Source organism: Thunnus albacares, chromosome 2, assembly GCF_914725855.1.
Source record: "Thunnus albacares chromosome 2, fThuAlb1.1, whole genome shotgun sequence".
In the NCBI taxonomy this organism is placed as follows: Eukaryota; Metazoa; Chordata; class Actinopteri; order Scombriformes; family Scombridae; genus Thunnus; species Thunnus albacares.
This window is the reverse complement of record NC_058107.1, coordinates 221,860-237,085: the sequence shown is the minus strand read 5'-3', so window position 1 is coordinate 237,085 and position 15,226 is coordinate 221,860. Positions and strand designations below refer to the sequence as shown.

General features: G+C 40.3%; 1 protein-coding gene across 1 annotated transcript; it reads right to left on the bottom strand.

Annotated features, from left to right (window-relative positions):
- Positions 1-1,153: 1,153 nt before the first annotated feature.
- zgc:110329 (uncharacterized protein LOC550500 homolog) lies at positions 1,154-14,772 on the bottom strand. Its single transcript, XM_044361778.1, has 8 exons — positions 14,453-14,772; positions 10,585-10,770; positions 9,461-9,535; positions 9,258-9,353; positions 7,085-7,201; positions 5,571-5,621; positions 3,564-3,680; positions 1,154-2,352 (listed from the first exon to the last, which is right to left on the bottom strand). The coding sequence occupies exons 1-8, from the start codon at positions 14,537-14,539 to the stop codon at positions 2,017-2,019; spliced, it is 1,065 nt and encodes a 354-aa protein (XP_044217713.1). The 5' UTR covers positions 14,540-14,772; the 3' UTR covers positions 1,154-2,016.
- Positions 14,773-15,226: the final 454 nt, after the last annotated feature.

The window sequence follows — 15,226 nt, the reverse complement described above, 5'->3', positions numbered from 1 at the left end:
TAATTTCAGCAATTTTCCAAGAATCCTGGAAATTGTATGTGAGCTCAAAACATCTGCTCTTTGCAACAAGTGATGATGATACAAAGCCTCCAAACAACTGAGCCTGTTCCTTTGCTGATTGTGACAACAACATTCACGTCCATATTACCATCATCATCCCACACTCAGGACATTCAGTGCTTTTTCCTTTTTAGTTGACGCAATTCATCTCCTTCCCATAATTATTCCACCTGCTGTCTGTTGATCATGATGTGAGGGAGGAAGAGAGGTGAGAAGTGAAGGAGAGATGACCTGCAGGAGGAGAGAGAGCTGTTCATTCATGTTCTTCTTAATGTAGCTGGTGTCTCTCAACCAGAGAGAGAGAAACAGGGGAAGAGAGATCAGCCTTTATAAAAACAAATAAATAAATTGCAGGTGCACTTAAAAAACCCAAAACCATCCTACAATTTGCAACCTTGTCAACCAATATTTCTTTAAATATTTTGTCCATTTTCAAGTGCTACAGTCACTAGTTGTGTTTACATTCATATCCATCATGCAGTATCAGGAACATCCAGCCAGACTCATATAGAACTATCTACCCACAGAGCCCCGATCTCAACGTCATGGAGTCAGTCTGGGATCATCAAACATCAGCAGAAATCAACAGAAGAAGTGTGGAAACTTCTCTGAGATGCAGGAACAACCGACGTACCGAGAAGCTGAAACACTGACGGCAGGAGAAGCGAGGAAACTGCTGCTGCTCACAATAAACACTGATTTCAGTTTCTGCTGTTTACTCAACTTTGAATGATGTTAATTGATAACTTCTGCTCAGGACTGAACCAGTTCTTAATACTTCTGTACTTTTATTTAAGTAAATAAATATCACAGCGTTTGTCTGCAGTTTTCTTTTCATGCTTGAACATTTGATGCTTTGATGCTAAAACAATCTTCTACATTAATTTATTTAATACAGTATATAATGATATTAAATACCATATATAGTTATATATTAAATGTACTATTTCATTGTTTTCAGTGATTCCAGTGTTATTAGCAGGAATGAAGCGATAATAATAATACTCTCCTGAGGCAGGTTGTGTCTGTTTCTGTTGTTGATGTTCTTCATCATGTTTATATGCAGCAAATAAAAAGCAACCAGACAAACAAATCAGTAGACAAATTCAGCTTTATTGACAAGAACAGTAGTGCTGATACAAGGCAGGAGCTAGGGGGAAGCTCAAAACAGTGCATAACTCAGATACAAAAAATCCTCATAGAATAGCTTTTCACTGGATTTGTAGTCTGGATTAATCCCTTTAATCATTCCTTTAAAAGATGGAAGGAATAAAAAGTTTCATTTACAAATGGAATAGACTGAAGCCCCCCTTATGAGAGCCGAACATGTAAACTGAGTTCTGTTTTTGTTTTTTTTTATAACTTACTTCATATACAGTACAAAACATGCATCCCATGTTATTCCACAACTATCAGTCTTACAATGTACACTGATTGCACAAAATCAAATTCAAATCATATCAATCAAGAAATAAAATACACAAACTGTACACATCCGTCACAGACGCTACACGCAAGACATACTTGGCTATTCCTATTTCTCAGACACTGAAAAACTTTTCAAGCTACCATTAATTTATACACCAAATAGTAACTGTCCTCTGACTACGGGGCTGTTTCCACAACAGCCTGAGGTAAGCTTTAGCACATGAGACATCGCTCAGTTTCAAAGGCTAAAAAAATTAAATTCAATGTGATAAAATGGCAAAAATCCTCGAATATCAACCGTCACAAACAAGACAAAAGAAACATTTGTTTTAAAAAGCCAATGTTGCAGGTTGTTCCCTTCACATTTTTGTGTAAACAAATTCACCAACAAAGTGCCAAAGTAGCTCTGATCCCTTCAGCTGAGAGGTTCAACCATCACATAGTGCAACACAACTCCAACAAATGTAATGATTACAATGACCCAAAAAAAGGCAAAAACCCAAAAGGCAAGAAAGGGCAGAAAGACTCTCAGTGTTCCCTTTTCTGCTTGCGGCCGACGTCCACCTCGTCCAGCCCGGTGGCCGATCTGGACTGCTGCAGTTCTCGGAGCTGAGCGTGCGTGCGAGGCTGCTGCTTCTTCAGCTTCTCCAGATGGACGTCGATGGGGTCGAGTTCGGGCTCGGAGGCGGGAACGGGCAGGTAGCCGCCGTCCCTCGGCAGGCACATGCACCAACCGGCGCCGGCCAGGTCCAGGTCGCTGTACGCAAACTCGGCTTTCTTCAGCTTGAAGTCGACCATGTCGGCGGACTCGCTCATGTCCACCAGCAGGTTCCAGAAGACGCAGCTCAGGATGATGCCCAGCAGCTGCAGGGACACAGGAAGACGTGTTCATACAGACTGTCAGGGTGATGAAGTCAGGAGGAGTCACAGACCTCACTAGAGATGTAGCTGATGATTATTAATCAATTGATTGTTGAATGATTCATTATTGTCTAAAATCTTAAATTGCTTCTGTTATCTCACTAAACATTAACAAGCCCAAACCTTTTCTAATTAACACCCCCCCCCATGGTTAATGTTTTCATCTTTTTATGTCAGCGCTCCGCCTCCTCTAACCCCACCCCCTCTAACTCCGCCTCCTCCAACTCCGCCCCTCTAACCCCGCCTCCTCTAACCCCACCCCCTCTAACCCCACCCCCTCTAACTCCGCCTCCTCCAACTCCGCCCCTCTAACCCCGCCTTATCTAACCCCGCCTCCTATAACCCCACCCCCTCTAACTCCGCCTCCTCTAACCCCACCCCCTCTAACTCCGCCTCCTCCAACTCCGCCCCTCTAACCCCGCCTCCTCTAACCCCGCCTCCTCTAACCCCACCCCCTCGAACTCCTCCTCCTCTAACTCCACCCCCTCTAACTCCGCCTCCTCTGACCCCGCCTCCTATGACCCCGCCTCCTCTGACCCCGCCTCCTCTAACTCCGCCCACCATCCTAACAGCCAATGAAATACACTCTCCCAGTCTGACGCTGCACTGTGGAAAAACCACATCAAAGTTATATTTTGATCACAACAGTAACTGAAGATCAGAAACTGTCCAACATGCCGACACACAAACCACGACTCAGGTCTGTTAACGACGTTTTAATTAGGTAAAAGGTCAAACCTTGAGTGTTTCTCCCCAGAAACAGTGGTGCGTGAGCACTATTAACTGTAAGAATAGCTGTTTTTCTTGCAGCTCGTATGAATTTATTGTGGAGCAGCAGTTCTGGAGAGAAGCGATGCGACGGATGCAGCTGTTTTAGAAAAGTCATTATTATAATTAGGTGTCTGTGAGGGCAGCTGTCACAAGTCTAAATGTATGCAGGAAGAGTTTGAGACGTTTTAATGTGTAGGAGACAAATTCAGAGCTAATGAAACTGTCGACAACTGAACCACTGAAGCAAGTTTTAGAAAACTCATTCTTTGTATTAAGTGGCAGAGCTCGATCTTTAGGATGAAAATTAGAAATGTGAATGAGCTTTCAGAAAGAGTTTAAACATAGTTCAGCTCAGTAAATTGGTGCCTGGAGTTTTAAATTACCTGTGGCAGCCCGATGGCACAGCAGAGTGCGATGGTTATTCCAATGTTGTCACTCATCCACAGGTTGACTGCATGGATGCAGCCTCGTACATGGATCAGCTCATGCAGGGTTTCACGCTGATACACAGACCAGAGGACGACAACAAGAGCAAAGTTTACATTTTAAACTCAAACTGAACAGAAAGTTGAACCAGTGAAACTCTGAACTGTGTGTCTGAGTCAGTAATGAGTTCACAGACAGTCTAATGCAAACACTGTGGAGATGACAAAGAGCTTCAACTGTGATAATAAGAAGAGCCTGTATGAAGCTCTAGATCAATTATAAACATATCCTACAAGATATGATGCTGTCAAATAGACATACTGACTGTGTGACTCATGAAAATACACACATTAAGTGTTTTGATGTTACTGTTTCATTCTTAAAGGACTTAAAACATCTCGCTGTCATCATTCTGTTCATAGCAGCCTTTAGGTTTGGATCCAGTATGAACCGGATCACAGCAGGTAAACCGGTATGAACCGGATCACAGCAGGTAAACCGGTATGAACCGGATCACAGCAGGTGAAACCGGTATGAACCGGATCACAGCAGGTAAACCAGTATGAACCGGATCACAGCAGGTAAAACCAGTATGAACCGGATCACAGCAGGTAAAACCAGTATGAACCGGATCACAGCAGGTAAACCAGTATGAACCGGATCACAGCAGGTGAAACCAGTATGAACCGGATCACAGCAGGTAAAACCAGTATGAACCGGATCACAGCAGGTAAAACCAGTATGAACCGGATCACAGCAGGTGAAACCAGTATGAACCGGATCACAGCAGGTAAACCAGTATGAACCGGATCACAGCAGGTAAAACCAGTATGAACCGGATCACAGCAGGTGAAACCAGTATGAACCGGATCACAGCAGGTGAAACCTCGTTCAGTCTTCATTTGACACCTGACTGTTGTTTTCAGACACACTTTAAAAATAGTGAACGTGTCCTTTAATAGTTCTTAGATAAAAATGTAGAAACCTGTTTTAGAACAAACAAACAAACAAACAAATAATAACAAATGGTTTAATGTATCTGACGTGTTGAAAGCATTTCCTTCTTCATCAAACATCTGCAAAGCAGATTTTAAAACATATTTTGACTCCTGTATAGTTTATGTTGATGTTAGCGAGCGAGCTAACAGTCTCCCTCCATCTGCACGTTACTGCTGCGTTACTGTCGATCAGCTGACCGGCGTCTAACTGGCGGAACGACGTTAGCGGTCAAACGTCCACACGCTGCCTTTCATTTATAACAAATATTTAATGTTGAACTGTAACAACTTTACTGTAACATTTATAAACAATATAGAAACATTTAATTAATGGTTTTTAACACACTATAATAAAGTTATAAGCAGATATAAGTTTTTATTATGTTCAGGACTTAATTATAACGTTTCCTGTAAAAACATTGAATATTATTACTACTGTGTTTTACTGTATTAATTAACATTAATGATCTGTGTTTGTCCACAGGAGGCGTCTATAATAATTACAATATATTGTTATAAACTATTTACTATATGGATGAAAAATGTTAAACAGTGTTACTCATTTATAATTGAAACTTCATACTGAGTATCTTTGTGGTGATTAATATACAGAACTGTCATTACTGTCTGGATTTTGTTTTCTCATCATTTTCCACCTCAGTAGTTTAATATGAGACAGTTTTATAATGAATCATCAGAAACATTCACATCTGGTTACTTTATCTAGAAATGAACATTTGCTATATTATGATATAAAACACAGTGACAGATGAGTTTATCCATATTGCTCACACTTATAACAAAAATAAGAACTTATTATAACAAAAACAGTAAGTTAGTGACAGCAGGCATCTTCCAATCACAGCGTCCAACATGTTGACATTTTCTAAATTTAATCTGATTTAATCAGTCAACACGCACAGCGACGGATTCAATCTGTCTGCCGTGAGCAGTCTCTCCTCTTACCTGTTGATCCAGAGTCTTATAACCACACAGAGTGTTGATGACTTCTCCCACCTGTGGACAGATTCAGAGAGTTAGACTGAGCCAAGGTGACCAGACACAACACAGGGGGGGGGTGTACCTGTCCCCGGACAACCGGAGCGTGAACTTAAGTGTTTGCAGAATGACTGCTGCCCTGACAGGTATGAACTGATAACAGCAGAAACCAACGTTCAGCCTCTCTAATCAACTCCTCCATCTCTTGGAGAGATAGAGAGAGTATTGGTGACTCTGTCATTAATTTCTCCAGCAGAGCTCTGCTGCTCCCAGAGACGGTATCAGTGCTGTGAGGCGAGGGACAGGAGTGATACCAGACATATGGAGGCCGGGGGGGGTCTCCAGGGACCAACGCTTCATTTAGAGAGAAATCTCCCGAAGGACGTTTACCTTTGAATCACAACACGTCTCCTGTTAGCGGGACGAGGAGCTGTCTTCTGTCTCTGTTGTGTAGATAATACATACTGGTGCATAAAGCAGGCGAGTTCACTGACTCAGGGAGGGTCTTTGGGTTTATACTTTCTATCAGCAGGGTCAGCTGCAAGTTCATCAGCTAGTATTGATAACATGTGATCAGGAAAGAGTATGGCCAACCTGATCACCTGTTGTCAACACTAGCTCTGATAATGACCTTCCAAGAGAACCAACATGTATAAATGTTTATGATATATTACAGCTGTTTGTTTCAGTCTAGTTGGTGTGTTGGATGACTGCTCTGCTTCATACAGGCTGTCTGACCCTTTAAGCATCATTTTTCTACCACTGTCACTCAGTCAGACCAGAGGCAGGCGGGGGGGCTGGGAGGGAACCGCTGAGTTTACTGATGAGGGTTAAAGTTAGTTATTCTAGAGTCTCGCTGTGTTTTCTAACCTCGACCTGGAGGCTGATGGTTGTTTAAGAAACTGCAGTCTGTTACGCAACCATTTGTTAAAATACAACAGACATACACAGGTGTTATTAATAACATGAATCGTGGTTCAGGGTCTTTGTATTATACATGCAGGCTCACTGGGACACCAACACCTGCTCATGTTATTAGTAACACTTGAGTTTCCTGCTGTGAAATAGTTTACAATAGTTTACAGAGTCTCTCAATGATGAAAACATTCAACAAGCAGGAAGGAGACACAATAAACTCTAAACATGATCAGTAGCATTACAAATAAATATGAACCTCTGCTACATGATGTCATAATTATTGTTTACTACAAAAAGACAATCTTGTTTTAAAAAATATTTGAATGACCTTGATTCTTAATGAATACTACATACAGAGTTTATGTGACAGCTTGCTTGTACTATGAGTGTGTGTGTGTGTGTGTGTGTGTGTGTGTGTGTGTGTGTGTGTGTGTGTGTGAGTGTGTGTGTGTGAGTGTGTGTGAGTGTGTGTGAGTGTGTATGAGTGAGTGTGTGTGTGTGTGTGTGTGTGTGTGTGTGTGTGTGTGTGTGTGTGTGTGTGTGTGTGTGTTACTGGCACTCACCTTGCGGCGAACACAGCAGGTATATGGAACCCCGCAGGCTAGTGGACCAGTTCCATTGCAGAAATGGTACTGGTTGACTCCCCAGTCCTTATACTCATCCCCTCCACAACATGAGAACTACAGAACAAAACAATAAAGACGAGATGAGTTTAAATGACCCCCCCGACCCCCCCGACACAGACAAATTACCTTCCTGTACATTCAATTCCTCCAGAAAACCAGAGTTGATGTTTGCTACAGACAACATGTGCAGCACACGTAAAGAATTTCTGACAATCAATTAAAAGGTTCTGATTTAAAAGGTACTGAGACCTTTCCTGTCTCAGCTGCATGCTGTCCTACTGACTGTGCAGATAAGATGTTTTTACAAGAGGAGGAAGAACAAATAGGCACATGGCAGGAAGCAGGATTTATTGCCCTCTCTAGTGATTTATTGCCCTCTCTCCCTTTATAAAAAGGCTCCAAACTGGGAAACTGGCAGTTAAAGAACAAGAGATGATTTTCTGAGCTCATGGTCGAAGGTTAAATACTCATCATCTGTTTTCAAGTCCAATAATCAGACCAGTCAGACCAAACACTGATGTCATTCTACTGCTCTGATGAAATATTTCCTAGAAACCAACTTCGTTCATTGTTTTTTGAAGTGAAGAGACAGACAGGAAACAAGGGAGAGAGAGAGAGATGCGTCTCCAGCTGGAAGCAAACCAGTGAAGGTTTCTAATGGAAACACCTGCAACATCATCTTTATACTGTTCGAAAAACACCTGGAGATTTACAACAGGAGGGCCGAGAGAGTTGTGTCCTTTAGAGAAGCCACATGTATACTATACTATACATGTATAGTATACTATACTACTATACTATACTATAAAGACATGTAGAGTCCTGTAAGTGTAGCAGAATAATAAACTCTACAGTGTGTTTATGTTATGACATTACAATGTGTGGGTTTTGTTAAATGATGAGTTTTGTTACGTCAGACTGTGTTTCAACATGCAGAGAGGAATAAACACCACATGTTTAATAAGGCAGATGAAGTTTTCCCACAGTCCCTCCAATAATCAACTAACACAGATGATTATTAAAAACCTAGAAGAACAATAACTTGTAATGTTCTGAATAATGAACAACGAGCATCTCTCACACTAATAACTTCACACCGACAGGAATCTCTGAACGTCAAGACTGGATTCAGAATTCTCAATTTAAAATAAATTCTTGGTTCAGTAAACAGAAAAGTCCACTGGTCTACAACCAGACACATAACTGGTCTGCAACCAGACACATAACTGGTCTACAACCAGACACATAACTGGTCTGCAACCAGACACATAACTGGTCTGCAACCAGACACATAACTGGTCTACAACCAGACACATAACTGGTCTACAACCAGACACATAACTGGTCTACAACCTGACACATAACTGGTCTACAACCAGACACATAACTGGTCTGCAACCTGACACATAACTGGTCTGCAACCTGACACATAACTGGTCTGCAACCTGACACATAACTGGTCTACAACCTGACACATAACTGGTCTACAAGCAGACACATAACTGGTCTGCAACCAGACACATAACTGGTCTACAACCTGACACATAACTGGTCTACAACCTGACACATACTGGTCTACAACCTGACACATACTGGTCTACAACCTGACACATAACTGGTCTACAACCTGACACATAACTGGTCTACAACCAGACACATAACTGGTCTACAACCAGACACATAACTGGTCTACAACCTGACACATAACTGGTCTGCAACCTGACACATAACTGGTCTGCAACCTGACACATAACTGGTCTGCAACCTGACACATAACTGGTCTACAACCTGACACATAACTGGTCTACAACCTGACACATAACTGGTCTGGATGAATGTAACTGTCTGACAAACAGAAGTTAACTGCATTCACAATTATCTGCTTGTATGAGAATGAAAATAAAATGATCATTTACTGATCAGCATCACTGGTTAAATATCTTTATCGACGTGTTGGTGCTGCTCTGCCGTCGCACTGAAACTCCACCAACAATACGTTATTAACATAAAACATCTTTGAATCCATTCAGAATTATTATGCTGCAATAATATCAAAAAATATAAATAAATAATCTGTTTTAAATAGACCCATAGTAATACATTGTTCTACCTTTTGTTGCACGTAATCCAAGATGTTTTTGAAGTCCAGGTCATCATAGTAGTGTTTAATTCCTTCTCGTATGCTGCTCTGAAACAAGGCAGATGTCTGGAAAAGCAGCAGCACAGAGGAGAGTGATGACAGTCAGAGAGTACGATGAAGAGGTGAGCTGACTGTGCCCCCCCCCCCCCCCCTAAAAAAAACAAAACCTTTACCTTCTTTTCAAAGATGAGGGCCGTAGTGAGGGCGACCGCCTGGAGAAGCAGCAACACACAGAGAACACAGAGGAACTGTGGAGGGAGGAAGACGTCATCATCATCAGTGCAGCATAAACATCATGACTTCCTCATCCTCCTCTTCATCAAAGCATAAGCAGAGACATCACCAACTGCCTTTTTAAAGCTAATGCTAACTTTTAAACCCCTCTTCAAATTCAAGTTATTTAGCTACAGCTAATTAGATAGTTGCATAGCAACCACAATAATATATGGCTGCTCCCACTGAGCTCTTTCTCCATTAAAACCAACAACTGTGCAAGATACAATGCATCCTCAGTGATCAATGATTTAAATGTTTTATGAGCTGCTGAACAAACTTTTAACACGTTTTTCTGTGTCTATATTTACATACAGATACACACATATATACACATATACATACACACACATACACACATATACATATACACACATATATACACACACACACATACACACATATACACATATACATATACACACATATATACACATATACATACACACACATACACACATATACACACACACATATACACACATATATACACACACATACACACATATACATATACACACATATATACACATATACATACACACACATACACACATATACACACACACATATACACACATATACATACACACACATACACACACATATACACATATACATACACACACATGTACACATATACATACACACACATACACACGTATATACACACATATAAATATACATATACACACATATATACACATATATATACACATATACATACACACACACATATATACACATATATACACACATATACACACATATACACACACATATACACACACACATACACATATATACACATATACACACATATACACACACACATATATACACACATATACACATATATATACACATATACACACACATATACACATATATATATTTATAGTATGTGGGTATCCCTGGATGTAACTCATTTTACAATCCAAAATGTTTTACATAACAACACACACACAAAGATTTCACGTGTAAGAAAGTTTGAAACACGCACTAACACACACTGGCTCCTCACCATGTGCAGCAGGGTCTTGTTGTCCCTGAGGGATCCCACCATGCCCACCACGGACACGGTGAACATCACCAGGCCCAGCAGGATGAGCACCACAGCGGGAGCCAGGAAGAGACCCTCCAGGGTGCGATTCTTCTGCCTCTCCACCTCCGCATAAACCCCCACGCACAGCACACAGAGACCCATCAGCTGAGGGGGGAGACATGGTTCAGGACATGAAAACGTTTTCTGAACTATATGTTGATTGTCACAGAGGGCTTCTGGGATGTAGAGTTTGTGTGAAGGCAGCATCTGAAGTCACTAACAGTGGTAACCTTCAATAAAAAAGACTGAAATGCAGTTGTTAAGAAAAGGATGTTTTTAATGTGACTGTTTCTCCATCCTTGTTAATGATGTCATGTTAGTGAGAACTCTGTTGGAGAAAAGTTTTCAATCTCATGAAAATATTCTGGGAAAATAAACAATAACAATAAATGTAAGATGCTTCTCAGCTGTCACCTGCAGCAGACAAACAACCGTTTGACATTGAAGCTTTTATTTTAAATTGACAAAACTCATTTTCATAAATCAAAATGAAAAGGTTCAGTGTTTGATTTATATTATTATATACTCTGAGACATTATTTATACTATCATTGAAATCCAGACTAAAGAAATGACTTTAAGTGGTTTTGTTGCCTCTCAACATCCACTTACTGGAATTATGTCCTTTGTTCTTTCATGTCAAGAGATTCAGACGTGATAAACAGCTGACTGGAACAGGCCAACAACAGATGGTGGCAGTAATGACAGTGTTGTTGTTCTGTCACTTTGACTGAAATGTAAAATTAAAAACAGGATTCGCTGCTGCAAATGTGATTTAAGTTGCCACTTGACGTCTGGATGTCTATGTTGCTGCGTCTGCTTTGATGACTTTTGGTTTCTGTTTGACTCGTTTCTGACCTGCTGTCATCTGAGTTTCAATCTAACCTGAAATGTAAACATCATTCTTTCATCAAATCAATCAGTCACATGTGACTGTTACACATGTCCTACATGGCAGGAAATGCTCTTTTTTATCTTCAGATGTTTGGGGTCTGCACTACTAATGACCTGATTTTACTGTTAATACTGTTTCCTGTCTAATTCAAGCACTGATTCACATCACATGACTGAAATAAGTCTTTCAGTCACTCTGTGGGTAAAACTCATGCTGTTAGTAACTCCAAGGACATTCAGCTCTTGTATTTCTCTGTTGAATAAAACAAAAACTCTTAAAAAGTATTTTCTACAGTTTATTAAAGGTGTTTTTGTTCCTCGTGTGCTGAAGCTGTCTGAGCGCTCACATCCTGTTGGGTGAAGGCTGCAAAATGTGAAAGGATAATTAGAGGCACCGAAAATTGAAAAATGGGGGTAAATTGTGGCTTTGGTGTTATATGACAGCATCATCACAAACATGATCAACAGCAGGATCCAGCCAGTCCACAGCCTCGCTGTACACTAACAGATGCTGTATTACTGCTTCACAGACTATTCTACGTTAATAACTCTGCAGACACGCAGACACTCACAAACTGTCAATAGTCAAACACAGTTGCACAACTGTTTACATTCAACTAAAGGAAGTGCAGTGTTTGCCTCCCTGATATTGATTTTCAGTTGAAACTGAAGCGATCTGCCTTAAGAGAAGTTTCATCTGCTTCACAACCTCCATAAAACACCAGCAGATACGTTTGGCTTGGTTCCCACTTTCAATGTCAGCCTTCTTACCTTCACTGCTGCAGTAATGAAGATAAGAATGAGGAACAGACTTTATAGAAATGGATCCCATATTGTCTGGAAATAAAAAGACAAAACTGTGGACTGCACGTACCAGTCATCACAGTCCACTGGTGAGACACAAGGACACCAGCAGAAGCCTGCGTTACAGTAAACATGGCTTTAGAAATATATGTATATATGATCAAAATGTAGCTACTTATTGTAACTAAACAAAATCAATGAACCAGATCTATTACATATATAAAGCTGGATAAGGTAAAGCAGTCTCACTTGACACCTGCAGCTTTATTTCTGTCAGAAGTTAAATGACATTAAACAACAGTAAAGAAAGCTTGAATGACGTTGACACTGTTATCTGAGACACACTGTCCTACATCACAGCAGCAGGAGGAGAGACAGCATCATATGAAAGACACTCTGGAGTGTCTAATGGAATCAAACTACTGATGTTTTGGAGTCATATTCAATAATGTGCTTCAGGGTTTATATATCTGACAAACACAGACAGTCAGACAGATTGGTGCTCGTGCAAATTGAACATTATCCTCACACTGTTTCTAGTGATGGAAGTGGTGCATGATGGGTGAGATGGAGGGTAGCGTGAAGCGAGACAAAACACGGGGGGGGGGGGGGGGGGTATGTAAGTGGGGTGATGAAGGCTCAGGATGACTCATCTTTACTTCTTAATGGCCTGGGAAGAAATTCACTTACTCTCCCAGTATTAAGCCCAACCGTTTATTTAACTGTCTGGTGGCAAAAACAAACCAAACTAAACCAACTTCATTAACATGTCTGGACTAGTCAGTGTAAAACAGAGTAATATATGCTCAATGTCACCCTTTCTCAAATATGTGCCTCACCTGGCTCGTATATCCTATTCAAATGGTCTTTACACACTTTTTCTTATTTGGATAAAATTGAACTTGCTGGAGTCTAAAGTCTCAGCAGCGAGGCAGTGGTGAGGCAGTGGTGAGCAGTGGTGAGCAGTTAAACTTTACTGAAATAAAGACCTGTTTGCTGACTCATCTTTATGTCAAATTAACCAGACTTTTGTGAACATTGCCAGGGCCAGCCTTTTTTTTTTTTTAAAATGGAGTGTCGAATAATATTCTCTCTGTACAAGAAAACTTTCACTGTGTGCTCATCAGATAAAATATCTGACAACATACATGTAGGATAAGGTTCCAGGTAGGCAGGCATGAAAGAGATTACTGTATGAATTAAAAATATTTAATATACTGTAGGTATGTGATTGATTTAATTCAGTAAATTGACCTGAATTGGTTGAGTGAGAAACTAACTAACAAAAGCGCCTTTCAGCCTTCTCTTATTTTCTGTCGGCAAAACTGTTTACCCACATTATCATCCCTTTAACTGGATCCAACGCCCTGCACCACCGTGCTGTTTGTTATCCAGTGAGCGTTTTGTATTGTTACGGTACCACACGTAAAGAAAATAGTACCAGTGTGTTGTTTTAATTCTAGACTGCCCACAAACCTTGTGTTTATCACAAATTAAAAGTGTAAATAGGCTGCATGGTGTCTGAAATGGTGATAGCTGCTTAGTAAGCTAACCATTCATTAGCTAGCTAACGTTAGTGTCCAGAGAATTCCCAACCAAATCCCACTTACAAATATAGTAACTTAATATTGCATTATCCGACAATAAATGAACATAGTTTCACACTTCAAATAATTAAGCTATAGTCTTATGGCAGATGCGGAATGTCTACTATCCATCGGAGAGCAATTAATATCAATAAACACTCAGTCTCACTGTAACGCTGTTTCGGTGGGAGGTCGCTGAGATTTGAGACACATCAGGTTTTAAAATTGAAACTGTAATCCAACGAGTCGTGGTTGTTTTTATTGGTATATGCCGAATTATACAGTAATATGTGCAGATTCGCAATATACCTGAAGTTATGTTCTAAAAACTATGTACATGCCTGGACCAGATGATACGTTTAAACGCAAATGTTTTGAATGAAGTTTGGAGAAATGTCTCACTGATGCTTTTTTGGGTGGTTCAGTACAATTAGCAGACACAGCTCAGACGAACTTATTAACGCACATTAAATGCTGATGGAAACACATGTATCAGGCACTTACCGAAAAGAGCATTGAGTAGATATTTAAGGTGAATTTGATGAAGTAGTAGAAGTGGTTGGTTTTCCTCAGTTCAGAGTAGGGCGGCATGGCTGCTGGCGTTAGTCAAGCTAGCTAACAAGCTAGCTAGCTATCCTCCGCTTAGTTCAGGCAATATCAAAATAATTTTAATGATAAATAAAATATTCTCGGTTAAATGGAGAAACGCGTTTACGAGAGCTAACTGAATTTTAAATATATAATAACTCTCATTTCTCACACAGTATTGTGAGGAGCCACCGAAACAAAACCACTTCCGTGCGGCCGGCTAGTGCACGCTTTGTTTTGACTACATTCTTAAAGGGGCAGTGCACAAAACCTCTTCACTTTATTGGACTTAGCTACAACAATTGTAAAATTATTTTGTGTTTCTTTTCAAATATCATGCTCGTTACAGTTATTTGTATCAAGATTAATTATTTAATGATTAATTAATTAATTATTCAAAGAAGCCTGTATTGTTACATGAAGCTCAAAAGTGCTTGATCAGTCTGTGGAGGCAGAACAGGGACGGACAGAGAGGATCTTCACCTGGTGGCTTGTTAAAAGTAATATAACAAGACTAATACTAACAATACATTTTTTCACATGAACTGAACTCAACTCAAAATATACTTAAGAAAGAAAGAAAAACATGCTTTTAAAAGTAGAAGTAAATAAATAAGTTACTCAGAGGACCTGTAATGCATTAACTCGGCTAATCCCAGCTCTTGCCCCATGTTGCATCAGTTGTTGCCA

Excerpts from the sequence above, each read along its gene's own strand:
- zgc:110329 (XM_044361778.1), bottom strand. The coding sequence starts at position 14,539 with ATGCCGCCCTACTCTGAACTGAGGAAAACCAACCACTTCTACTACTTC. Across the intron at positions 7,202-9,257 it reads TGGATTACGTGCAACAAAAG|TTCTCATGTTGTGGAGGGGA; the intron begins GTAGAACAATGT and ends TTTGTTCTGTAG. Across the intron at positions 5,622-7,084 it reads CCTGCTGTGTTCGCCGCAAG|GTGGGAGAAGTCATCAACAC; the intron begins GTGAGTGCCAGT and ends ATCTGTCCACAG.